Source organism: Perca flavescens, chromosome 11 (assembly GCF_004354835.1).
Source record: "Perca flavescens isolate YP-PL-M2 chromosome 11, PFLA_1.0, whole genome shotgun sequence".
Classification (NCBI taxonomy): Eukaryota; Metazoa; Chordata; class Actinopteri; order Perciformes; family Percidae; genus Perca; species Perca flavescens.
Window position 1 is genome coordinate 28,729,288 of NC_041341.1, and position 27,939 is coordinate 28,757,226.

General features: G+C 39.7%; 1 protein-coding gene across 2 annotated transcripts; it reads left to right on the forward strand.

Annotated features, from left to right (window-relative positions):
* Window positions 1-2,449: 2,449 nt before the first annotated feature.
* On the forward strand, window positions 2,450-27,939 carry mrasa (muscle RAS oncogene homolog a). Of its 2 annotated transcripts, none has more exons than XM_028590959.1 (6): window positions 2,450-2,603; window positions 20,075-20,333; window positions 21,491-21,644; window positions 23,614-23,713; window positions 24,912-24,991; window positions 27,464-27,939. In XM_028590959.1, exons 2-6 carry the CDS (start codon window positions 20,141-20,143, stop codon window positions 27,561-27,563), a joined length of 627 nt encoding a protein of 208 aa, XP_028446760.1. In that variant the 5' UTR covers window positions 2,450-2,603; window positions 20,075-20,140; the 3' UTR covers window positions 27,564-27,939. The 2 variants fall into 2 exon arrangements, with proteins under 2 accessions (XP_028446760.1, XP_028446761.1); XM_028590960.1 differs by having other exon boundaries at window positions 20,079-20,333.

Below are 27,939 nucleotides of genomic sequence, written 5' to 3' on the forward strand. Positions count from 1 at the left end.
CACACACACACACACACACACACACACCTCTGACCGTAACTAGTAACGGACTGCATCATAAACAGTCTTGCCGGTAATGTGGAAAATATGTGCGTGTGTGTTGTGTTTTTCTGCGCATGTCTGCACTTATTAACTACACTATATGTCATATCTGTCTTTAAATAATATATCACATCTCATTAGATATCAGCATTCCTTAGTGTTTGCACCCTGTCCTCTGTGGCTTCGAGCTGATATCCAGAATATATTCCTGCTCGCAAACAACCTCATAATCACCAAGGTTTCTGGGAAGCAGGTATTTTACTCTAAGTATACAGCTACTAGGTAGTGTGAATAATAGTCAGAAAGCAGCCTCTTGGAACTTGGTAACTGCAGACCTCGCTTTTTGGAGTTGCCCTGTTTAATGATCCCTGAAATTATTTATCGACCTGTTACTGAGTAAGTTATGAAATAAGGAATGCGATTGCTCAGCAGTGATTTATAATCAGTTTTTCATTTGTAAAACAATAGTGATCGTCTTTATACCTTTTGCACAGATCTGTTGGTATGCAGCCCGTTACATGCAGATTTACTGCTCACCAAAATTAAATCGTAGTTTACAGCGTCTGCCCTAATCTATTCTCAATATCACCAAGCCCTTTTGCTCTCAATCATTTTGTATCTCTCTCTCTCTCTCTCTCTCTCTCTCTCTCTCTCACACACACACCTCCCTTTTTTCCCTTGATTGATCAGATCCTTATCTGTGTCTTTGACCTCTAGCTAAAATGAACCAAGCGTGCAGTGCCATGTCCTTTTTTTTTGAGCAAAAATGGATGATGAATGAATACACTATGTTAAATGATTGCTGTTCGTCTTATTAAAAACACATGCAAAATTCATGATTTTTACATGTGAAATGCAAGAAAGGCAACAAGGGCCATGCATTCAACAGAGAAGAAAGAAATGGAGACGTTCTCCCGTAGAAACACTCAACAAGATGTATCTCACAATTAAGAGAAGAAAATCCATAATTACAAGTTATGAGATCTAGTAATTATGAAATCTTGTCCATTAATCATGACTCACGATTACAAGATACAGATTTTGAAAATATAAGATACGTACAAGACGATTGTGTGAAGAAAGGTCTCCAATTTATTTATTTTCTGGTGAATGAACGTGCCTCTGTACCACATACGTTTTTCATGATTTTATAGGTGGGGTTGTGATTTCCACATGCAATGTCTTACATTTCACATATGGAAATGTGCTTACCGTATATCAGATTAATTTCATCCTGTTTCCTCAAAGACAGAATTACATATGTGAATTTGTTTCCCAAATAAACATGTATACATTCACATGTGATAAAATTCACAATACATATGCATTTTTTCTTGAATGTCACAGTAGGACATGCAGGTGTAAAATAATACAATTAATGATGGTAGAAATCCATTTAGCTTCTTCCGTTTCAGGGTGCTGGTATTGTTCCTGCTGGCTCACTGGGACACTCAACAGAGCCATTGTTAATGTTATTAGTAACACCTGTGCTTTTCCAACTACAAGTCATAATTGTCTGTTGTGAAAAAGGCCAATGTCACACACACACACACACACACACACACACACACACACACACACACACACACACACACACACACACACACACACACCAGTCTTTTTAGTGCATCATTTAGGCCTACTTTACTTATCAATTATCCTATTCTTAATTTTTGAGCAAAGTTTGGTTGCATTTTAGCTGTGGAGAGGATCACCAAAGAACAACCTGGAGAGTAAAATAAGCTAGAAAAGTGAACCAGAAGAGGTTTAAACCTCACTTCTTCATATGTTTTGTAACCTTCACATGTTGGCTCAGTTTGCCAGTAGGCCTACATTAAACATGTAAAAAGAGTTGTGGGTCTCTGTGCCACAAGCCTGTGTACTATTGGCACAGAATTATTTGAGGATATGTTTTATTAGGTTTGCTCAATAATAGGCTATAGATCAATAATATAGCAATCAGGAAGCAAACATCTGAAAAGTATGGATAATCAGATTTTAGGCGATTGCTGATTTTGTTAAACAGGTCTTTTAATTAATTAGGACGATTAGTTGTCCAAGGTTCAATTTACAAAAACAAAACACACATTTGCTTTAATTAATCCATAACGCCCCTGAAACGGCTAATTTCACAGGACTGTCCCTTTAAAGAAGCCCGTTAACTAGAAAGGAACGGTCCATTTCACAAAATAGGGGACCTCTGTCCCTGCTTCGTGAGATTTCAAAATTTCAACACAAAAAAGACATTATGGAGGAAAACGAACACGTGACTTTCCAATTGCTTTTAAACGAGAATACATCACCTTACACTGAAAACCAACATTTAATGGTTTGATGTCTTCATTAAAACGGCGTTCACCCCTTTTGGGCTTTTCTATTTATAGCATCAGCTGTTGCAATACAAAGATTAGCTATTCAACGTATTGTTTCGCAGATGTGGGGAGCACACTCCTGTCTGTGGCGAAAGGGCGGCGGTGGTCTAAAGGCGAGAAAGAGAGAGATGAGGAGAAATATGTCGGTGAGGACGTTTCTTTGTGTCCACGACAGCGAAACTCATATCGGTAAGTAGCCTTCCTGCTGACAGAGAAGAGGTCGTGAATGCGAGCGTCTGTGTTCATGGACAGTGCAGGCAACACCTCCCGTTAATGTAAAATCAACTACTCTCACTATAACAACACTTTAACGTTTCTGTAGCCTAGCTAACTGTCACCAGGATATATTTAGACCATTGGCAGCTCGGTTAACAGCCAAGGGAAGTTAGCTCGTTTTTAATTAAGAGTATGGACGACTGTATTCAGTTTGCGGAAATTCCTTTTTGCTGCAAACTCAAAGAGAAAGATGAAGCTACCGAAATCCGTTATTCAGGGGCGGCTACTGTCGGTTTTCCATACGGCCGCTCACGCGCGCACACACACACACACACACACACACACACACACACACACACACACACACACACACACACACACACACACACACACACACACAGAGAGAGACACGGGCCTTGGCTCTGTGTATAAAAAATGTTCCCGAGGGGACAAAACACAAGTGCTTGTCTTTTATCGTATGTCAGATATGATCATGAAAGATTCCACGGTGGTGTTTTTAACAGCAGTATATACACACACACACACACACAGCGGTACAGCTTTGAAGCAAAAATGGTGTGCAGATTTAACCGCTGGACGGAGAGATTCTTCATGTATCAAATCATAGGATGAGATCATTCAGAAGCACCTCAGTCTGCAGAAAGAAAGAGACACGCAGACAGACACACAGACACACACACACACACACACACACACACACGTTAATCACTGTCTGGGGACAGATCCCCCCCTATCCTTCCGTCATAACCTCATGGAAATGTCAAACCATGCTGCTGCTGATGACGTTGCCTGTGAGAGTAATAGGTAGTTTATTTTTGCATGCTGTTTCACAATTTTCCTGAAGCTTAATTGTGACCTTTGACCAGGGGGAAATAACCTTCTGGGTACCTGTAGATGCTGGGTTTCCTACCCAGGCGAGTCAGTATGCAATTTATTACAAGTGTACGAGGCCTGGTATTACTCGTTATTAAATAATGATTCCTATGAGATTTAAATAAATTGTCACTTGCATGTATATGGAGTCTTACGTAGGTGACCTCCGATACTTCTAAGTGTGGTAAAAGGTTGACCTATAGTGTAGGAAAGGTAGGCTGTGTGACCATAAGGTATTTATGAGTGTTGTTAAACATGGCATGATCATGAACTGGAAAAATACTAATAGGCTAAAAGATACATTATTCCATATTGTTCCAATAACTGGGCCATATATTTTTGCGTGGATAGTGATTAAGATAGAGACTAAAGCAGCAAATAGTGACTTGCGTCCCGCTTCACTACACTGGTTTTTAATCAAAGTCTGCTCAGAATCATAAATTTGGACATCTAAATAGCGTTTTGATTGAATGGTAACATGATGATCATTTTAATGACTTAACTGAAAGCTTTTAAACAATACCATATGATAGTATTGAATTATTGCCTGGCCATATGGGACTATAAATACCATTGTGTGATGTGCTGACTAATAGACATCCATTCTACTTTGTATGGTGTTAATGTTATTTAAAGTCTTGGCCATGATTGACTGCTGTCAGTGGTGTCTAATGGGTATGAGAAATGCCATGATAGGCTTCCGCAAGGTTATGGTTGTTTTCGTTCAAAGATATCTTTTTCATAATCAACCAGTGATTTTCAGTTCAAATACAGAATAGTTCATACAGTAACAAGTACTTAATCATGCATTCAGTGCCCCTGATGCCTAGTTGCGGTTCACTCATGACATCCTGTGTCCTGGTTGGAATTCCCAAATAGCCAGAAAGAAAAGTTAACTATTAGAATTAATGAATGGAAAGGTCAGAGTAGGAAATGCCCCCAGCAAGTCACAGAACACGAGTGAGACATTTGGGTTGTGTGTGTGAATGGCAGACTTATTCACAGAGAATTTCTTAAAATGACGTAGTATTATGAAAAAAAGACGTCAATATAATTTATGGCTAAATGGGTTCTCAAACAATGCTGAGCCTGGAGGCTATCGCAAGTTAGTTATTGGTGATGACCCACAATCATGTGAGCTATACAGCCCTCTGTTAGGCAAGGGAGTAAGCTTCGCTTCAGAACTCGAGCCATCATGGCGCCATTTTGTTGCTAACTGGCCATCACCTCCTGTTAGCATTCCGCTGACCGCCATTTTTTTTTTACGTCACTTGACTGTGAATAACTTTACATCTGAAGCGTTTAAAGACTCTATTTGTCCGTTGTTTAGTTCCAAAGAAACACGACAATGTATAAAAGGCTCCATTACCTTGTACCTCACGTTATGGCTCCGTAGCAGACGTTTTTGTAAAAATAGGCTAACGATTGTGTCATAACCAAGTGACTTACTGTCGCATAGTAGAGGAATTACCGTATAGTACAGGAGAAGCTCTTGAGGCAGTTTCGACTTACATGAGATGTTTAGGTTTAATTTCTAATGTTAACTAGCATGTTAGTGATCAATAATTAGCCTGTGCCCATGTTATCTCCTTACATAAACCTACAGTCTCCGTATCTGTAAGATTGGGAATGATTGAGATTTCTCTTGGCACAGCTACCAGAAGACTTACAACTTTCAGACACGTTGCTCACGTCACATTCTCTCAGTTGGAGGCTGCGCAGTAAAGCTGGCCATCACCGGAAAAGTGCTTCTAATAGCCTTCACTGGTCTCCGTCCAGAGCAACGGGGTCTATTGGTCCATTATATACTGTCTATGCTGTTAGGCTATTTGCACTTTGTTTTCTCAGCCAAATGCCGCACGGAGGGTCTTAAAGATCGGGGCATGAAGTCTGTCATCATTGGAGGAAATGTGACGAGGGGGGCAGCTGACTTTGCTTACCTCATTTTCTGTAAATAGATCAACAGACATGTCCGCAAGAATTCCGTACAACAAGTTACACGTTGAAATAAGTTTAAAGACATCTTAACATACAATATCATTAGCATAGCCCACTGCTCCTCAAATAGCCATCATTTAAAACTAGGGATGCACCGAATCCAGTATTCGGCTTTGGCCGAATATTAGGCTTTTATTATTATTCTTTTTAATTATGTTTTGGGCATTTTAGGCCTTTTGACAGGACAGATGAAGGCATGAAAGGGGAGGGAGAGGGGGGGAATGACATGCAGCAAAGGGCCGCAGGTCAGATTTGAACCCGTCACCGCTGCGTCGAGGAGTAAACCTCTATATATTGGCGCCCGCTCTACCAACTGAGCTATTTGGGTGCCTGAATATTGGGCTTTTTGACGGGGTTCGGTTACTGCCGAACCTTAGAATTTTTTCCCACCAAACCCTACGCTTGCACTACGCGCGCTACACTTGTAATGACACCGCCGTTGATTGCGGGAAGGTGTTTACGTAGGCGGACCGTTCAATGCAGTAGGCTGTGAGAACGTGAAAATGGAACTCGTGGGCAGAAAAAGTGTTGTTTGGCAGTACTTTCAGTCAAAAGAAGGCGATTTCAAGTCGAAAATAAAATCCACTGCTGTAGAAGTTGTTTACTTCATTAATGTGTTTACTGTGTTAATGGACTGAGGATGGGAGTAGGATTCGGTATTCGGATTCGGCAGGATCTTAACCAGTGGATTCGGTGCATCCCTATTTGAAACACTGTCTCAGGAAGGAAACAACCTGGGACAATAAGACAGATTGCAACTTACTGCACACTGAATTTGTACTTTGGAGATGCTAGAGATGTACATCTTCAGCCGGAGAGCCATATTATTTTGTGAAGTAAACATTTTAAGTAGCCTATATTTGATGCCATGCTGGCAAACATGGTGATAGAATTGAGGGCTGTTTAGGTAATAATATATTCATGTGCTGCTGCTCTTTTTTGGCCACATTATAACTGGAGAATATTACCAATATTGATGCTGGTAAAGAAATGTTAGGGTCCTTTTGTATTCACTCCAGCTTACAGAAAAAAAAAAGATAGCTGTCACGATTTAAGACTGGAGAGGAGGCTATTAAAGTGCAAAACTTGTGTATTTACTAACAAAACAACACCAAAAACATACTCAAACAAAATAAAAAAATAAAAACTTCAAACTAAGGCAAAATAAAACAAACAAACAAACAGCAACCTCTCCCAGCCCATTCCTTCTCTCGCTCCCCTTCTCCTCAAGCCCTTTTAAGCCCAGCCTCACCCAATTGGCACCTACCACCTGTACCAGTGGGTAGAGGGTGAGCCAAACTGAAGAAAAAACAAAGCACTTGAATGTGGAAAAATACCATCCCATGTAGATACATGTTATTGCTGACACACACATATATATATATATATATATATATATATATATATATATATATATATATATATATATATATATATATATATATATACACATACACACACACAGGGCTCGACATTAAGGCTTGTCCGCTTGTCCAATGTCATTTTAGTTCACGTCATGTGCCACTCATTACGTCTATGTTACCGATTTGAAACGATAATTTCTTTCCCCCGCAATCCCGGTCAGCGGACCGCTAACGTTAGACCCAGCCCGCTGTTCAGCTCGTTCTCTGTAAGCGATGCAGCATGAAAGCACGGTGAACCTGCCGGTGTTAGTTAGCTAACATTAGCTTGCTAACTCCGCCTTAACGTTACCTCCTCGTCACATCGTTGACAGAAAAGGAGAGACCCGGTGCAAATTCGGCACCGGTGCCTTAACGACCGTTATCTACCGGACCGAATTGCAACGCGTTGCCACTGAAATGCCTGCGCTTCTCTCGGATGCTCCGAAAACGGACGTTAGAGGCAACCTAAACATCGCCGCATGTTACGCTAGTTAACACTAGACTCAACAGCAAGTAACGTTAGCCTATCGTTAGCTAGCAGCTGGAGTAAACGGTTAAAATGCTGACATCTAGTGGTTGTTTTTGTCGTTTAACAGGAACTTACTGGTGAAATAAGTTATTTTTATAAGTTATTGTTGTTACATTTTTAATAAATCATTTAAATTTCCCTTAGCAATAAACAAGCCGTTCTATAATGTCGTTTTTTTTTTTTTTTGCTCCTTTTTGAACAAAAATAATAAAAACAATATGCAGATTAAATATCAGGTAATGATCAACTGTAAAGTAGCTACACCTTTTTTAAAAGGATCCTTTCGGTAACTCAGCCTCTGCCGGGTAGAAATTTGTGAAATTGTATAAAAAAAGTTAACACCAACATTTAGTGGCAAATTCCATTGTTATGTCTACAAAATTATTTTAGATATAGTAGAAGTTCAAGTCACCACTACCTCTGGTCAAAATATTGATTTAGTATCTCAGAATATAAACTAAGAATCTCAAAGTAATGAGAAAATGTCAAATATTGACTTAGAATCTCAATATATTGGCTTAGTATCTCAATATTGACTTAATATCTCACTATATTGTTCAGTATCTCAATATATTGATTTATCTCAAAATATTGACTTAGTATCTAAATATATTGACTTATCTCAAAATATTGACTTAGTATCTCAATATATTGACTTAATATCTCACTATATTGATTTAACTCAAAATATTGACTTAGTATCTCAATATATTGACTTAGTAACTCAGAATATTGACAAAGAATCTCAAACCAATAAGAACATTTAAAATATTGACCTACAATCTCAATATATTGACTCAATATCTCAAAGTATCGACTTAGTATCTCAATATATTGACTAAGTAACTTAGAATATTGACTAGGAATCTGAAAGTAATGACAAACTTTCTAATATTGAATTAGAATCTCAATATATTAACTTCTGCACACCGGCGTGCAACATATTACTTTGTATTATGGAGTCTGGAGATCCTTTTTTCTTGTTGAAGGGGAAATCAACCTGGGGCACATTTGTTTCTACTGTTTCAACAGAATTGTATTAATGTTGATAGTGTTTGGATGCTTTCAATGGTTTGTTCAAATTCTGCATTAGCAAAACACTATTTTTTTTATAAAATGATGAATCTTTACCCGGACATGTGACTTTTATGCATGGACAAGTGAAACGTAAATGTACTTGTCCGAAGGACAAGTGCCTCAAAAAGTTCATGTCAAGCCCTGATATATATATATATATATATATATATATATATATATATATATATATATAATTCCTAGTCAGCTCAACTCACAAAATTACTCCTAAATGGTTTTCATAGATCAAAAGTAAAATAAACAATCAGATCAGCTCTAAATCTAAGAAAAAGAAAACAAGGGTGGGGTTTGTCATTTGACAGCAACTTAAAGCTTTAATACATTTTGACCTCTGTGAACTGTGTCTTAACACCTCCTTTTGAATGATCGATGAGCGATCTCAACGCTCCAGTACAGGCTGGGGTGTGCACCACTGCGTTCCTCCTTATTTCTGTTCTGTGAGTTGTGTTGCTGCTTTGTTCCCATGTGAAAAGGGAAGTCCCTTCATCCTTTCCCAAGGCAGCAACCAACAGCTTCTCAAGAGCCCACAGAGGCTTTATGGAGTCATGGGGAAGACAGAATACCAAGTCCAAAACACACCAGCTGCTTCTGTTATTTTCTAATGTAAAACCCCACACCTGTAGGGTAAGGTTGGTGTAGGGGACGCACTGTGGATCGACAGAATATGTCACTGGTCCTCGAGCTGTCACATTGGATGAAGATTAACTTATTATATTCCCTTGTTAGCCACAGCTGTAGAGATTGGCTTTTCAGTTTAGGAATCAAGTGAAAGAACATACAAAAGAAGCTTTATAGAATTATTTCCATGCATTGTGGCCCCGTGGATATGCCACACTGCCGCAGTGTGTGTAACAAGATGTAATAACCTAATATATCTGCTGTGCTGCAATGGCTGTGTTTCGAATGATGTAAAGCAGATTTGAAAGATTTCTGCGGATTTCTCTGATTAATGAACGCTTGGTTTGCTACAAGAAAGAAATATGGAAATGAATGCTATTTCCTAATGTGGATGATTGCTGTTTTCGAGTCAAAAGGTGGTTCTGTCCATCTGGCCATTGACACCAGAGTGTGGGGTGCGCATCCTGAGTCTGTGGTTAGTTAGGCAACAAAAGCACTTTGGTCAGGTTTAGGGGAAGATCATGGTTTCGGTTAAATGTTACATGTAAGGGTGGCTTGTGGCTCAGAGGTAGAGCGGTCGCTCCTTAACCACAAGGCTGGAGGTTCAAGCCTAGGCTTCTTCGGCCAGCATGTTGCTCCCTGGCTGCTTTGCATAGCTGTCCACTGCTCCTAATACTAGGATGGGTTAAACCACAGGAAATACAATTTCACTACATTGTATATGACAGTAGAATTTTTGTAACGCATTGTCTCTCATGCTTCAAGTCCCTGTGGTCTTTTTCTGTAAACCAAGACCATGGGCTTTCCCTAACCAGGTGCTATATATGGTATAGGTACTGTATAAATGTACGGTGGCCGAGACGGTTCAACACAAATACAAAAGCCACAACACAAACGCAAAAGCCACAACACAAACGCAAAAGTCACTACACAAATACAGAAGCCACAACACAAATACAAAAGCTACAACACAAACGCAAAAGCCACAACACAAATGCAAAAGCTACGACCCAAATACAGAAGCCACAACACAAATACAGAAGCCACAACACAAATCCAAAAGCTACAACACAAAAGCCACGACACAAACGCAAAAGCTACGACACAAATACAAAAGCCACGACACAAACGCAGAAGCCACAACACAAACGCAAAAGCCACAACACTAATACAGAAGCCACAGCACAAGTAAGCTACAACACAAACGCAAAAGCCACAACACAAATACACAAAAGCCACAACACAAATACTTAAGCGACAACGGAACTTTCCTCCTGGCCCGTTTCAGGAAGGACGAGATAACAAACTCTAAGTCTAACCCTGATGTCTGAGTTGATTTAATCTGAGGTGGGAAACTCTGAGTTTTCGGTTTCGGAACAGCTGATTTGAGTTGGTTCAGTCAACTCCGAGTAGGTTCACTCAGAGTTAAGCCCGTGCACCACCACAATAAAAAGGCAGCATTAATGGAGCCATGATACTACGATTCACCATGGTAACAACCACAAACAAACTGGTCGGCAGAAATACTCATGCGCACGTACAGCGAGTTTGAACATGTAGGCTATTTAGTTAAAATAAGCAACACAGCCGCTGCTGCAAAAGAGAGAGAATTTGCGTGGGAGAAAATTGCTGCTAGAGTAAATGCGTAATTTCCAATATAGTGTATTACTATCATATTTAATCACAAGTATAATATTACTTGTGAAATGGTATTGCACTTATAATCTATTTAATTTAGGTGCAATCCTGCGGGCGAAAAAGTCCTAGGCCTACTAATCCCATTCTGAGGCTGCAGCACCATTATAATCCATAATCTTTTATTTCAAATGGTTTACATCATTCACCTGCAATACTGTGGAACTCCTTTTTAATGGCTCTCACTGGTTTGTGTCCAGGGAACACTACACAAACGTTTCAAAAACGTTTCAGAGCGAGTCACCTTCTTCTGATGGTGCTTTGCTATACAGTGGCTTTACTATATGCTCCGCATCACCAATGGTGTAAAGAAAACTGCCCTTTTTAGAAAAACGTAATGCGACACAAAGAATGTGCTGGGATGTAAGAGCATGTCCACGATGGGTGACCTTAGTGACATGAGGACGATAAGGTTATGTAGGCTACATAACTGATAGACTGGGAAGAAAAACCATACCGCTCAAATAGGTAGGCTAGTATCTGGAATTGAAAATGCATCTATGGTCGGGGCCTCAATATCGTCTCCCGATGTATGTTTAACTCCCTGTGAAGTAATCCAGCTTCTTCATCAACGGGATAGTCGACAAAAGGAAATGCCATGTTTGGAGATTTTTTTTTTTTTTTAGAGTTTGCCTAACCGTTTTTATAGTCTGCCTAACCGTTAATAAACCAATCCTGTTTTTTATTTTTTTTTATTCATGCAGATAACAAACTGAGCTAAAATGCTCCTGATACAGACTGAATGAATGAATGAATGAATTAATTAATGAGGAATTGAAAGAGCGCTGTGTCAGAGGGAGGAGACTGAAACTCGAGGCCTGGGTGGTATTTCAGAAAGCAGGTTTAGTGAAAACTCTGAGTTTGTTAACCCTGAGATGAGGGAAACTCTGAGTTTTCTGTTTCAGAAAGAGAGGGAACTTCACCTCAGTGTGTGAACCTAACCTGGTCGGGAGCAGGTTTTCTTCAAGAAACCTCGAGTTTCTCTCAATCTCCTCCCTCTGACACAGTGCTCTTCCATTTCCTCATTCATTCATTCAGTCTGGATTAGGCGCATTTTAGCACAGTTTATCGGCATGAATAAAAAAAAAATTATGTTGGTTTATTAACCATGTTAGGCAGACTATAAAACGTTTTATTTCTCAAAACATGGCTTTTCGTTTTGTCTACGATCTCATTGATGAAGAAGCTGCTTTACTTCACAGAGAGTTAAACATACGTCGGGAGATGATGTATCTTATTTATTTTTTTATATATATATATATATATATATATATATATATATATATATAAAACTATAATTTCACACATAAATATGAAGAACACAGACACGGTTTTACAGGCAAAAAGCAATGCAGTCACTGCTTCCTGAAACAGGAAGGTAAGCTGGCAAAAAATAGCCGACGCCGTAAATCGCAACGCTTATCAATATCACTTCCTCTTCAGTCAGGCACAAGATCTGACCATGATTTCACTTGTGCTTTCCATGATTACACTTGTGCTATAGATGATAATCTGGACGCTGGTCACATCACCCAGACGCCCTGGTCTGTATTAAATACTTAAAGGTCCCATGGCATGAAAATTTCATTACCGAGTAAACCGAGCCCTGGGTATCCTGCTCGGCCTTTGAGAAAATGAAAGCTCAGATTGACCAATCTGGAATCTTGCTCCTTATGAGGTCATACGAAGCATCGTTACCTCCCCTTTCTCTGCTTTGCTCACCCAGAAAATTTAGCCCACCCATGAGAAAGAGAGAGACATCATGGCTTGCAAACAAGCAAAGTGGCAGTTGGTCAAGGCCACACCCCCACCCTCCAACTTGCACCCTCTCTCTCCTCCTCAATAGCTACTAGGGATGGGCATTTGATTAAATTTTCTTTGTCGATCGTCGGGAGAATTAACAATCGACTATCGATTAATCATTGATATTTTTTATATTAAAATTCATTATTTATTAAACTTTTTATAAATTGAAAATGCAATGAAAATGCAATGAAAATGCAATGAAAATGCAATGAAAATACAAAAATACAGCATGTTTTTCCTCGATGAGATCTTAATTACAGTAAGAACAACTTGTGGCAGTTAAACTGGAGGTTATAGATATAGATTATAGATATATGCGCTGTGTGCAGTGCTCTGAAGCAGCAAAACCTGCAGCTGCGAGCCGCCGTTCTTAAACAGAGACCCTCGTTTGTTCCAAAATAATAAATAAAAAGAATTATATTAAATAATAACTTAACCAAAAACATAATAATATTTAGATCTGACATCTGATTTTTGTCAAAATGTAACTCAAAACTATCCAAGGCACGGACAAAGCCTAATAACAAAATAACCCGTAGGCTAACTCACATACAACTTCAGCACCAGTCTACTGATGTGTGTTGAGAGAGATAAGCATGGTGACATGATCTGGGATCAGACGCAACCGCTACCTGGTGACCGTCAGTCCAGCCGCCCAAAACTGCCGCGTTGCCGGGATGCACAGGCACATCCGCGCTAACTTGGCCAGCCCAAGGAACCTTATTCCGTTCTTTGTAGTGAGTTTCTACCAGTCTGGTGATGGTACGTCGTGACGAAATGTGATATGCTGGTTCCAGTATCGATGTCAAGGAACTTGCAGGTCCCTTGGGTCATTTTCTCTGCTCGTTGTGCATCGCAGCTCCTCCGTGCTAACGCCGAGTTTATGCTAGGTTGAGACTGAGAGCAGGATGCACCGCGGCCGCCACCGACATTAACCAGGGTCGGGTGCACTTTGTTTAGCGGTAGGCTGCATAATTTGAGTCGTGGCCGTGTTGTACTTATACACAGCATCTCCGTGTTTGCAGTGAACTAAGTAGTTTTATTTTCAATCAAAAAATCAAATGGTCCCACACCACACTTAGCAGTGTCCTCTTCATGATTACTTTTGAAATCAAAACGGAAACTCGCAGCCAGGTAACTGAGTATGGAGTCAAATCTTGCTCCTAGGTGGTAAAATGTTTAATTGCTGCCACACTGTGAAATTCATTTAATTGTTTCAAGACTTACGCTACCAGCATTAGTTTAATCGATAACAAATTAACGTGATCAACAAAATTCTTAACAATCAGTTATCGATCATCGAGTAATCATGCCCATCCCTAATAGCTACAGACACAGAAATGGCACATCCTAAGGAAAGCTCATTGTGGGACTGGCTCTAGTGGCTGTAATTCTGCACCAAGGCTGAATTTCGGGAAAGAGACTTCAGATTCAGTATTAGGGGACCAATAAGGCCTATATAAAAGAGACTTCAGATACAGTATTAGGGGACCAATAAGGCCTATATAAAAGAGACTTCAGATACAGTATTAGGGGACCAATAAGGCCTATATAAAAGAGACTTCAGATACAGTATTAGGGGACCAATAAGGCCTATATAAAAGAGACTTCAGATACAGTATTAGGGGACCACTAAGGTCTATATAAAAGCATCCAAAAAGCAGCATGTCATAGGACAACAATATACCTTTTCCAGGTACATTTTGAACAGAAAAAATAAGTGTGATTAATCACAATTACATTTTTGAATCAATTGACAGTCTTAACGGCTATACAGTGTTGGATGAGCTCCATTTCCCCTGTGCATAATACACGAAACAGCCGTTTTCAGATGTATGTGTTTTTAGGAGTGGAAAATGTCATCTTAGTTTGGATGAAAGGCCAAATCTGAGAGGAAGTGATTCAGATACATTGGCATTAGTGTGAACACAAGTGTTGCATACAATACTGTAAGTATGTCCTCATGCAGCATTGGTTGGCCCTCTAAAACATCATGGTTTGGAAAGCCATATAGCCAGTCACATTAAACAGATGATTAACTTTGGTTGGGCACATATTTAATCAAATTTTCTCTACCAAGCTTCCAATCCCAAATTTGGTTTAAACTGGTGTCTGTGGATAATTTTAGTCTCAGAACTGTGAGAAATGTTTCAGAGAATTGTGCGCTCCACCAAGTAGATGGGAAATGCTGACACACAAAACAAGGTTGTGACCTGACTTGGCTTCAGCTAGGCCCCACCAGGCATGGTGAGAAAGCGGTGGCTGGTGGCAGGTACTGGGATTTCACGGTGCTTCTCAAGCTGTTTTTCTTCACAGCACTAAAATGCGCGTAAGGCGATGTCTTGTGAAATGGTATAGACATTTACTTGTGTGTGGTTTTATGACTGACAGCCAACTAACTGAGTGACTGAAGAGGCATGTTAACATCAGGAATGTGGCTTGGAAATTCTTTGCCCAACCTGGCTGGTTGACTGATGCAGACTGACTGATTGGCTGGCTGGCTTTGGAAAGGAAGGAAACATCTTCCTTCCCTCTATTGTGCTGGGCAGGAAAGGATGGACTGTGGCCAGCTGACAGCTGTTTCCTGGTGGATGAAGAAGGAATGGGTGCGTGGGTGGGTGGTGGTGGTGTTGTGCGAGTAGTGAGTGAATGTGCTTTTTTTTTCTCTGCTTTTGACAGTTGCAAAAGTTCCATGAGAACTAGAAATCTGAAGGTTTCAAAGTTAGATGGAGTATATTATATATTATTATAGTTATTTTTCAAATTTGTTTAATTTTAAATTTGTATGAACACTGTGATCGGCTTGACTTAAATGGTTGTATAGCCTAAGTGGTTTGCATGTTTTAAAACATTCACTATAAATCACATATACTTAACATTATTCCTAAAATGATTTAGATGTCTTACCTTCCTAGTTTTCTTGTAAGTTACATTTATATTCCGTGTTTCCCACCAAAACGCTTTCGTTTCTTTGAGGCCTTACCAAAGTGTTGAATACATTTTTTTCCTCAACTACGTTCACAAATCATTGTTTTTAATAGTATAAATCCTGAATAGAAAACATCCACTGATTGTTAGCTTACAGTCTTGCGCAATAGTGTAAAACCGGCAACAGGAATGTGTATTATGCATCCGCATGCATGCCTACGAGGACGCACATGCACAAAATGGGGACCCACTCATAAAAAACATTGCCCAATAGCACTACAAGTGGTCAAAAACTCCACAGCATACCTTTACGTTTGCTTGATTTCACTTAAACCTAGATTTTGCGTTGCAATGGCAGTTCGGACGTCACGGCTATTTTGACCAAGTTGAACCGAGTGCATTCCGGTCTGGGCTAGGTGCAGTTGATAGTCGAGAGATAAATCACATGGTGCTTGGTTTTAATTATTATAATCATATTCCTACTTTTGATACATCATTTTTTTTTTACACGTTTGAATTCTATGTCTTGAAACAGAACTATGAATATCATGTAGAAGGAAAAATAGCGATTAAAAAAGCTAGCCAAGGGCGCCTGGGTAGCTCACCTTGTAGAGCGCGTGTCCATATAGAGGTTTACTCCTTGACGTAGCGGCTGCCGGTTCGACTCCAACCTGTGACCCTTTGCTGCGTGTCATGCAGCCTTTCATAACTTCAGCTGTCATATAAAGGCCTGAAATTGAAGAAAAAAAATATAAAAAACTAGCCAAAAATGGGGCAAGCTTGGTAAAATTGTGGTGTCTCAGGGCTCCACACTAACTTTTTGCACTGGTGCGCCTAACTTTTTTTATTTAGGTGCACCAGCACAAAATTTAGGTGCTTTTCACAAGCTCTCTTATTAAAACAGATTGTGATTTAAAATAAAATGCAAAGACAGGGTTTCCTTTACCAGTTTGAAAATATACAGCTGCAACACATATGAAAGTTATCTAAAATAAATAGCCTAGGATAGCCTATATAAAAAAAAAAAAAATATATATATATATATATATATATATATATATATATATATATATATATACACAAAAGAAAAAAGAAAAAATCTATATATATATATATCTCTGAGAAAGCTAGCGAGGTGCGTCCGGAGGAGAATTTTTAAGAAACCAATTAGAGACCAGCTTCAGGTCACATGCCGGCCGAACGTTTAAGGACTCACATACACATCCGTTTGGCCGGCGTCCCTGCAGCCCTATGCTGCAGCCAAGAAACCGGAGGAAACATATTGAAACATAGAAAATAGTTAACCGATTAAAGCCAGTTTGTATTAAATGCTGAGGCTCTTACTACCAGTTATGAGTAAACTATTTTATTTTTCATTTTTTATTTCATTTTTATATCATTTTTGTATACATTTATATTTATGGAATTTTGATGGGGGCGGCGCCCCAGCGCCCTCTATTGACAAGCCGCCACTGCTGCTCGGTTCTCTTGCTTTCCTCCCATGTCTCATTCTTTCTGTAGCTCTCCCTTTCCTTTGTGGAAGCTGTGGTGTGAGCTTTTTGCCACATGAGCATACATACATAAACACATATTAAAGCTCTTATGCAGTATCTCTGTATTTATGTAAGACTCTCAAAAAGAGAGAGAGTCTGATAATAAAAAAAAGGTTGAGTACTGTACAAGCTGATCCCTTGAGATGTAAGCACAGACTGCATCTGAATCATTTGCAAATGTTTAAATAGATTTTCTTATATTGAGCTTCTACTGTACTTCACTTCACAAAAATACTCTTCTTCTGTTAAACCACTCCTATTCTAGTAAGATGGATGTTTATTTTTGTTTTCAAAAGGCCATAATTACAAACTACAGTTATCCGTCTATGTCGAAGCCATCATATTTCTCTGCTGGTTCTGTGGTTATACTGGGCTACTAAGAGTTGACATCATTAACCTGGTTTCTGCCCAAACCAGGCTCGCCAAGGCTCGTTTTAGCCGCTTTTCCATACAGTTGTGATATTCATTCTGTGAGTGGCTTTGATTTGAGCCAATGGCGTGAGAAGTGGTGTCCTAAAAGGCCTGTCTGTTGCATACAACCCTTCATCCAACCACTTTTATTGTGCCTGCTGCTTCATTTACTGTTCTTACTTAGGCTACATTTAAAACAGCTTACAAACAATATGACAATGCTGTTTCCAGTAGCAGTAGGCCTAAGTTGCTAACCATAGACTGTTAATATTATGGACAAAGCATCTGGTCCGGCTGCAAATGTAGAAGTGCCTTAAAGGAACACGCCGACTTATTGGGAATTTAGCTTATTCACCGTAACCCCCAGAATAAGACAAGTCGATACATACCCTTCTCATCTCCGTGCGTGCTGTAACGCTGTCTGACGGCTCCAGCATTAGCTTAGCCCAGCACAGATCCTGCAGGTGACTGGTTCCAACTAGCCTACTGCTCCGAATTGTGACAAAAGTGACAAAATAACACCAACATGTTGCTATTTACATGTTGTGATTTGTAGAGTCACAGCGTGTACAAAAAACAACGTAACATGAGACACAGCCATCTTCTAACAGTAAACAAACCGGGAACTATATTCTCAGACAGGCTTGCTGCGAGCATATCACTCCGCACAAATACTACCTATATTCTTCCGCCTGAGAATATAGTTCCCGGTTTGGTTACAGTTAGAAGACGGCTGTGTCTCATGTTACGTTGTTTATTGTACACGTTGTGACTCTATAAATCACAACATGTAAATAGGAACATGTTGGCGTTAAGCAGCTCCTCCCTCACTCCTCCCTCTCGTCTAAAATCATCCCATCCGCAACCAGGATGGCTACGCCCGTTAACGGCATACTCATAGCAGATCTCCACATCGTCACACATGCTCTGTCCACTAATATTAACAGTCTATGGTGCTAACTTGACAAATACGGCTGCATTTCCTGTAAATGCTTCACAGTAAAAGCTGTTTGTGGTTTCCCAGTGGGAAGCTCTTAATATGAAGCAGCAGCTGCAGGAAATGTTTTGCTTTGCATTAGCAGTATCTGAAGGTGTTTAAAAAAAAAAAAAAAAAAAAAAAAAACTGGATGGATCCTTCAGCTCTATCAAATGTGTTTTAACTTATTTTTTTTCTTACAACATTTGCAAAGCCAATTTTGTTTTATGTGAAATCCAGCAGGTTTACATCCATTGTAAACTTTCTAGCAGTCTTCTTCTTCAGTCTTTGCTGGTGCATTGCACTTTATCGTGACAGGTTACTGCCACCTGTAGATCAGTGGATTAGCGATAAACTATTGGCAGGAATGTGTATCGTGTCATACGGTGTGTGACCATAATACCGTGCTGTAGGTCAGTGTGGTTATCCCCTGCTTTGAAATCAAAGTAAAATTACATATGATTGCAGTTTGGCACACCGTGGTTGGGCGAAGGATTGGCTGACGGGGACTGCGCTCCCACACAGGTAGAAGCAAGTTTGCAAGCCTGTGTCTGAATGCACAATAGAGCTTCACGATATAAGGAAAATATGCGTTTATCGAATATCACGAGAATGATATTGCTTGCAATTTGTAAACCGATGTTAAAGTTTTGCATTTCTGCTGCCATCCATATTCTGCTAAAGTACAACACATTTCTTTACAACAAATGAAAGCAAATCATTTCCAACATTCCTTTATTGAACAAATTGAACATTGAATTGAACATCGTGATATGTCGCAACGTTTCACGATGTTACTTGCGCCACTTGATATTGCAATGACGATAAAAGAAAGGATCCAGCATGTTGTGTAGCCCTAATGCACAGACACAAAACATGTTCAGTTCTACAAAGCTTCAGTAACCGATACAAACATACATTTGCAAGTCCACAAAACTCCTGTTGAAGATACAAAACCCTGTTTTCAAGCACACCTTTTTGAATGATATACAGTAATATTCCATAGATTCTGCCCATTTTCAAGTCAATACAGTAGTCTCCGTAAGATGCAGTTCCTGTAAAGTTGTTCCACTTCAACATGTTTTTGCGTAAACCTTTTCACTCTTCTGCCATATTGCAAAGCCATGTCCAACTGTCGTTCTGCTTGTTGTCTTTCTCTGGTGGGTGCAACTGTGAAAATATGTGTTTTAGGTGGGCTTAAGGGGGTGCTGAACTCTCTCTTTTGGCCTCTCTTTCTCTATTTTTGCACCATTTATTTATTTATTTATTTATTTATTTATTTATTTATTTATTTATTTATTTATTTATTTTTTCCCTATGTTTTTTCTTTGATCCACAACTCCTAGCTGTGGTCTGTGGTCTCCATGGTGATAAGAAAGCAGCTGCAACAAAAAACCTTAACTCCTCCATCCCTTGTTCTCTTTTCCTCTGTCTGTTGTTCCCCTCTCTCTCTCTCTCTCTCTCTCTCTCTCTCTCTCTCTCTCTCTCTCTCTCTCTCTCTCTCTCTCTCTCTCTCTCTCTCTCTCCTCCTTTTTCAGCCAGGTGTGTATCCATAGCCACCTACTAGGCTACTTCTCACCGTTACCACCACTGTCGAGGTAGCCATGGCGACCAGCGCCCTGCCAAGTGACAACCTGCCAACGTACAAGCTGGTGGTGGTGGGGGATGGTGGTGTTGGGAAGAGTGCCCTCACCATCCAATTTTTCCAGAAGATCTTTGTGCCAGACTATGATCCTACGATAGAGGACTCGTATCTTAAACACACAGAGATAGACGGACAGTGGGCAATACTGGATGGTGAGTAGAAATGTATGTGCATGTGAAATTAACCAGACAGCAGTTGAGTATGATCCTATCTCGCTAATCTTCTGTCTTACTTTTTTATTATCTTTTGGTTTTAATAATAATTATAATAATAAATTTTATTTATGGGCGCCTTCCTGGACACTCAAGGTCACCTTACATGACAATAAAACATGTCCACCCTGGACCAATGAGTGTTTATAATGTTTTTTTTTAGCTTTTAAATACATTCCAGTGGTAGCTGTTTCCTCCACTGAGTGAACTTTGGAATAGCAATTCCCTGAAAGAAAATGAATGGCATTTAGAAAAAGCCACTACCGTGGTTGTTGCGTGTGAGAGAAATTATGCATCATTCCATGCTATCTCTCTCCCTCAAAGTATTTAATTTATGTTGGAAATATATAAAGTTCTGAAAATAATTATAAAACCAAAAATCTGTTTTTATATTTTATGGGAAGGCATCTTTGTCTTAACAAACTAATGACCTCTGCCAAAGCCTATAAAAAATGGTTCTGACATAGTTGTTATGTAAGGGTAGCCAAGGCCTGACGGTGATAGGAAAGACGATTGGGTCACAGGGGTTACAAAATCCACAAGTGCCTCTTTGGATTCTGAAAGTGTGTATGGGTGGACGTGATCACACAAGTCGTGGAGGAAACAAACTGTTATTCCGAACACGTAATTGCAAAAAGGGGTCACAATAACAAAATTGCGCAATGTCATTCTTCAATAATTACTGCAAACTGGGTCAGTTTATTATATCCAATAGTAAATACATTTAACAATGCTTTTGGTTAGAAGGGGTTCAACAATTCATATTTGTAATAACTCTGACTCTTTATGGCAGCTTTGAAAGGTCCTAGCATGCTTGATAATTACCTAATTAATTAAGTAGAATCAGACGTGTAGGTGGTGCAATAAGAAATAAAATAAACATGACATGAAATGCCTAATTACCACTGCAGCTGAAGCGCGGAAATTAAACAACATACGACATATTTATTGTCTGTATATTTAGTAGGAAAGGTAGTCAAAATTGTATACTTACTTACTTAGAGAAGATATGAAGTACAGTACGCTAAAAAAAGTCAGTATAAAAGACACCCTTCCATGTAAAGTAATACAAGCTTGTGTTCTCTACACCTTGGCAGTGCTAGACACAGCCGGCCAGGAGGAGTTCAGTGCGATGAGGGAGCAGTATATGAGGACAGGAGATGGCTTCCTTATCGTCTTCTCTGTGACAGACAAAGCCAGCTTTGAACATGTCGACCGATTCCATCAGCTCATACTACGGGTCAAAGACAGGTGGGTCACAACAGCTCAGCTTAGCAATGCATAGTAGAAACCACTTTTGTTCCATGCACAAACATAACGAAGGACAATGGATGATTTGGTAATGATTAGGGCATGCCTACTGTATATACAAAACTCATGTTCATGTTATGATTTAATGTAAACCACTCATTTACACTGCTGGAAATCAAATCTCAGAATGCCTGGAGAATACTTCCCCTTATAAAGAACAATATTCGCAATTATTTGGAAGTGAAAACATAAGAGAATGCACCCAAATGCCTAATACATCAACCATTGCATTGGAAATCTGTGTGTACAACTAAAATGGTAAATTTAGTAAGTCAAAGCTTCTGTACCCGGAAGCCAAAGTTGCCAAAAGAGGAAGTAGCTCTGTCAGACGTAATAGACGTTTACAATATGAAAAAACTGGGGATTTGTTTACTTCTGACCACTAATGTTTTCCCTTTTTGAATTCCATTCTTGTGGTTGAGCTTCAACAATAGGTTTTTGTCTAAACTGTTGTAACCAATAGATATTTGGCCAACAACTCTTAAAATAAGAAAGTAAGAAATTATTAAGGCCCAGTGAGCACATCATCCTCTAATGTGGTCACACACACACACACGTTCAAAATATTAAATATATTTTTAAGAATATTTGTCCTCGTATAAGGCCAAACTTTGCCCACCGTAGTCAGAGTTTTGCTGATTCAGCAGACATGGTTCAGCCAACGCTAGCGGGTAGTATGTTTCAGGATTACTGTAGAACGGTTAAGGATCGGGATCTGGCCCCTGCTTCACTTTCTTTAAAGGAACACGCCGACTTATTGGGAAGTTAGCTTATTCACCGTAACCCCCAGAGTTAGACAAGTCGATACATACTCTTCTCATCTCCGTGTGTGCTGTAACGCTGTCTGACGGCTCCAGCGGCATCAGGCCAGCACAGAACATGCAGGTGAATGGTTCCAGTAATCCTACTGCTCTGAATAAGTGACAAAATAACGCCAACATGTTCCTATTTACATGTTGTGATTTATAGAGTCACAGTGTGTACAAAAAAAACAACGTAACATGAGACACAGCCGTCTTCTAACTGTAAACAAACCGGGAACTATATTCTTAGGCGGAAGAATATAGTACTTGGGCGGAGTGATATGCTCGCAGCAAGCCTGTCTGAGAATATAGTTCCCGGTTTGTTTACATTTAGAAGACTCATGTTACGTTGTTTTTTGTACACGCTGTGACTCTACAAATCACAACATGTAAATAGGAACATGTTGGTGTTATTTTGTCACTTTTGTCACAATTCGGAGCAGTAGGCTAGTTGGAACCAGTCACCTGCAGGATCTGTGCTGGCTAAGCTAATGCTGGAGAAGTCAGACAGCGTTACAGCACGCACGGAGATGAGAAGGGTATGTATCGACTTGTCTTACTCTGCGGGTTACGGTTAATAAGCTAAATTCCCAATAAGTCGGCGTGTTCCTTTAAGCCTTTGTCCTGTGAATGTCAGTTGTGAGAGAAGAAATACAACTGTTATCTGACAGTGACTGAAAATAGGCAATAAAACTGAGCTTGAGATGAAACAAAAGTAGAAACTGGAACTGAGCAAGATGCTGAATGTCCATATTTAGTGGTGCTCTGCTGTAGCTCTTTTTTTTCTGCAAGATTTGAATGTTACAGAAATCTAAGACCCCTCTCAGGCAATGTGTGAAGCATGTGATCTTTCTAATCTAAATGTAAACCTAACAGGTCTTTTGAATAGTCTTTAGACCATGAGTCACTTTTAATCACTCTTTGAAACCACTGCAAGTGTGTGTGTGTGTGTGTGTGTGTGTGTGTGTGTGTGTGTGTGTGTGTGTGTGTGTGTGTGTGTGTGTGTGTGTGTGTGTGTGTGTGTGTGTGTGTGTGTGTGTGTGTGTGTGTGTGTGTGTGTGTGTGTGTGTGTGTGTGTGTGTGTGTGTGTGTCCTTTCCCTCTCAGGGAGGCCTTCCCCATGGTGCTGGTGGCAAACAAAGTGGACTTGGTCCATCTGAGAAAGGTCACCGCTGACCAGGGCCAAGAGATGGCTGCAAAACATAACGTAAGTAGTGAACCTCATTGTAGGCTTTTTTGCAGTAAACTTATTTCATATCTTTAATTGGGTTTCTTACAAGAGTTTTCACATGAGCCTGTGTGCACTACAGAGACTAAAGACAACGAAGGCATTTCTGAAGCAACAGTGAGAGGAAAGATCATTGCTTTCAGAGTTGTGTCCTTGTATCTGAAATAATTCAATACAAAATCTAAATAAAACTCAATGGAATTAACACCAAAAGGTTCATTTGGTTTCCACAGCTGCACAGTAGACTATTGTCACCCATGTATAGCTAACAAAAAGAACACCTTAATGATACAGACGACTACGTCTACATTAAGCTGTCTACATTTTAAAATGCGGTCTTCATGTGAAAACATTTGGCTCCACATTAGCAGGTCTTTTTTTTTTTTTTTTTTAACCTCTGTCATACCTTGAATACAGCATGACAATTGAGCCGGGCAGAAGGAGGCAAACGTGACTGTGGAATAAAGCCAGAAAGCTGTGCTTACTGTAATCTGTGAAAAGGATCACTTCCATACAGAATGCACTGATTTAACTGATCAGGGAGAACTTGTGTATTTAAATGAGTTTTTCCAGAGGGATTCAGGGGAATTGACAACTCACTGTGGCACAGAGTCCGCTAATTCCAGGGATGTGACGCCTTGATTTTTCTTTCTATTTTGCATTCAATGGTCCCTTTTTAATTAAGCAGTTTTGAAGTGCTCATGTGCAGCCTGGTCAATAGGTACAGCACTGTTTTTCCCCCACTGACTAGCATCAAAGACAGCTGATTCATCACTGTCATTTCCTTGACTGCTTGGCAGGTGCGAGCGAACATTTGTCTCCAGTCTTTGTCTCTGTGGTGAGATTTGAATTATTGAGTTATGTTTTTAATTGGTGTTTTCACTGATACAGGGGTCCTTTTCTGTCTTCATGTGCCTTTCTACTGGTTTCGGGTCATCAGGCAACTTGTAATTGTGGCCCTTTTTTGTTTCTTAACCGTGTAGCATTTTAGAGCTTTTCATTGCAATGGCTAAATGCTAATCATATGTCTCCCTGTGTGGTGTATTGCTATACATTATACAATATACCAGTATGTAGTTATTCAACCAAATTGGTTATTTTGAATTTTAGTGAAAAATTAATACCACTTGAATACCTCTTATGCTTAGATTTGGAATATGTCTGCTTGCTTCTTCAGATAACTTATATTGAAACCAGTGCCAAGGATCCTCCAATGAATGTGGACAAAGCCTTTCACGAGCTGGTTCGTGTTATAAGGTAACTCCAGGTTCACTTCTGTTTATTCTCTTTTTTTCATGAGATGAAGACTGTGAGATCTTGTCATACAAAAACAGGTTAACTTGCAGTAACAGCTGTCAAACTGCTTGAGGACAGTATTGATTGGCCCTTAAGAATCTATTGTTAACGGACTAAAATACAGCCATTCCATTTAATAAAATTGTCTCAACTCAAAGTGTGTCACCCTTTTCCCCTTAGTGTTTATTTCACTTCTTTAGTGTTAGTGGCACAGAGAGGGTGTTATGTAAGGGCAGTGGAAGTATGTTTAGTAAGTAGAGTGGAAAGAAAAAAGCCCAGAGCTATTTCCTGTCTTGACACATGCAATTTCAGAAGAATTTCATTTGTGTCCATGTTTTGAATGTGGTCATAGTCTGTTTTAAGGCCTTCTCTTGTTGCAAGGACCAATAAGCAACAAGTAGGCATGCCGCCATGGTTTGGGCTTTATACTCCAATACCCTATTACACAGCTGTACCTTTTTGTGTTTGTAAAAAAGGGAAAGTTCTCATTGTCCAGATGAGATGAGATGAGAGATGTCAGGTCGGTTACGGACTCATGAGGAATCTTCGTTTTGGTCCATTATAAAAAAAAAAAAAAAAAAAAAAAAAAAAAGCAGAGTTGATTGATGAATCAAGACTGCCCTCTTGTGGTCAGACTGTACAAAGCCAGTCATACAGGGGGTGGATAAAGACAGGTTGTGCTTTTTTCTGACTGATGCATTAGCAGTTCATGCAGAAAGTGCATGAAAACAAGTCTGCCTTGAAACTCACCTCTAACATTTTTAATGAAACACATTTAATGTAAAATCTCTAAGAGGTGACACATACTATTTATAGCTCTAAGCTTCATATGACTTACTAATTGTGTTGGTAAACTGGTAGCTCAAATTAAGCAATCTGATTGGTTCGTAGCCGTGATATAATAACCACTTACAACTATAATTTTTGAATTCCTTTGCACAATAAGAATCCCTCCGCATCTGAAAAACGACAAAGTGATACAAAGTAGCCTAACATAGTTAGCTAGTAGGCCTAAAAGCCGTTACAAAATGGAAACATTGAAGGTGAACTTGGATCTCCTGGGTGGCCTGACGATGGAGGAGTGGATTGAGGAGTGCCCATCTCCAGAAAAAAATGTCATCCCGGTGTCTCCTCAAAGACACAGAGTTTACAACGTGCAACAATGTATTCATCGGCGTTGTGAAAACACTGAGAAAGGCTGTTCATACATAAGTCTCTTTATTCTTCTCTAGTGGGTTATTGTCATTCTTTGTATGCTCATTGAAGGCCAGCGTTGCATACTTAAGCCTGTTTTTGTCTCTTTTGATGGTGATTTGGCGTAGGTTTGAGCTGCCGATTGCCTTCCTTTCCCCTGGGCCAAAAGTGAAGTTGAACATCGAACCACACTTTATTCACTAGCCCCTCCGGGGTGTCGGGATCAAGCATCTTCTTTTATTGAGTTGAAGTAATCTTTTGATATTGACGCATGATGGAACTGTCCCGTCCAGTCCCTTCTTTCTCAGTGTTTCCACAACGCCAATGAATACATTGTTGCACGTTGTAAACTCTGTTTTTGAGGAGACGCCAGGATGGACGGAGCGCTGGGTCATTAATCTAACGGTTAAGTCCAGCACGGAAACTAACATAGCTGCTCAGGCCATAGAGATCACGTTTACTGTTTCTGACCGTGGCATAGAAATCAAAATTTGTTGCGTCTTTTAGGCCTACTAGCTAACTTGGTTGGGCTACTTTGTATCAGTTGGTCTTTTTTTCAGATGCGTCGTGATACTTATTGTGCAAACAAATTTGAATCATAACCGCTGTATGTGGTTATTATATCACGGCTATGAACCAGTCAGATTGCTTTATTTGAGCTACCCATTTCATAAATGAATGCAAGTAAATAGTAAAATATGTAATCAATATAAAGTTAGCCTGTGATGAAAAAATAAATATGCTAGCACCTATATTCCAACCGCCTCGGTCGGCCAGCACAGGAGGGACTATTTTATTGTCTGGCCGAACAACGCCCCTTAGCTGTGCTATAGTCACAACCCACAGTGTTGTACAGATTAAAACACATCACATATAACATGTTAATTAGTGACCTTAATAGGTGCCTGTAGGCGTATGTTATGACCTTTGTGCTAACTGACTGCTGTCAGTAGCTTAATGTTGACTGTACAGACATTAGAGGGTGGAATAAATCTTCTTGTCTAACTCTCAACACAATAAATAAGCCTATTTCCTAGAAAGTTGGATTATTTCTTTAGTACTAGTTTTCACTTAAACCACTGATTTGAATGAACTTGTATGATGAATAAAAATAAATATTATGAGCCAAAAGGATAATCGTATTGTTAGATGTCACAAAATGCTGGTGAATTGTTCCAGAGTTCAGATCTTTTTGTAAAACATGTTTTTTTGTTTTTTTTCTTTTCTCCACACCCACAGACAACAGGTGCCAGAACGAAACCAGAAGAAGAAAAAGAAGATGAAATGGAGAGCAGAACGTTCAGCGGGTTCCCACAGGTTCCACTGCACCATATTGTGACCTCCCTCATCCTGTCTTATCATTCGTGAACATACACATACACACACCCACATACCTTTTTGGATGTCAGGGAACTCCCCAGCAGTGGTTAACTACTGGAGCACAAAAGGGAGGGGAGGGGGAGGGGGTTGACCATGAATTACTGGATGGATCCAGGGGGGCAGAAGGCAAAGTGAATCTGACTGATGTCCCCTCACCCTTCACAAAGCCTTGGAATGAGTAATGTGCTCCCTCTCCTCAACTTATGGTCCCTTTCAAAGGTCTATAGATCCCTCCCATCTCTTTTCAAAACAGAACTACCGTGTCGCTGAACTGTTTCTCAGTTAAGTGTCATTTTTTTTAATGTCATTTCAAGCGTGGCACTAGATGACAGATT

What these genes read in the sequence shown, in the direction of transcription:
- mrasa (XM_028590959.1), top strand. Translation starts at nt 20,141, where the DNA reads ATGGCGACCAGCGCCCTGCCAAGTGACAACCTGCCAACGTACAAGCTG. An exon ending in ACAGTGGGCAATACTGGATG is followed by an intron (nt 20,334 to 21,490) that starts GTGAGTAGAAAT and finishes ACACCTTGGCAG; the next exon opens with TGCTAGACACAGCCGGCCAG. An exon ending in AGATGGCTGCAAAACATAAC is followed by an intron (nt 23,714 to 24,911) that starts GTAAGTAGTGAA and finishes TTGCTTCTTCAG; the next exon opens with ATAACTTATATTGAAACCAG.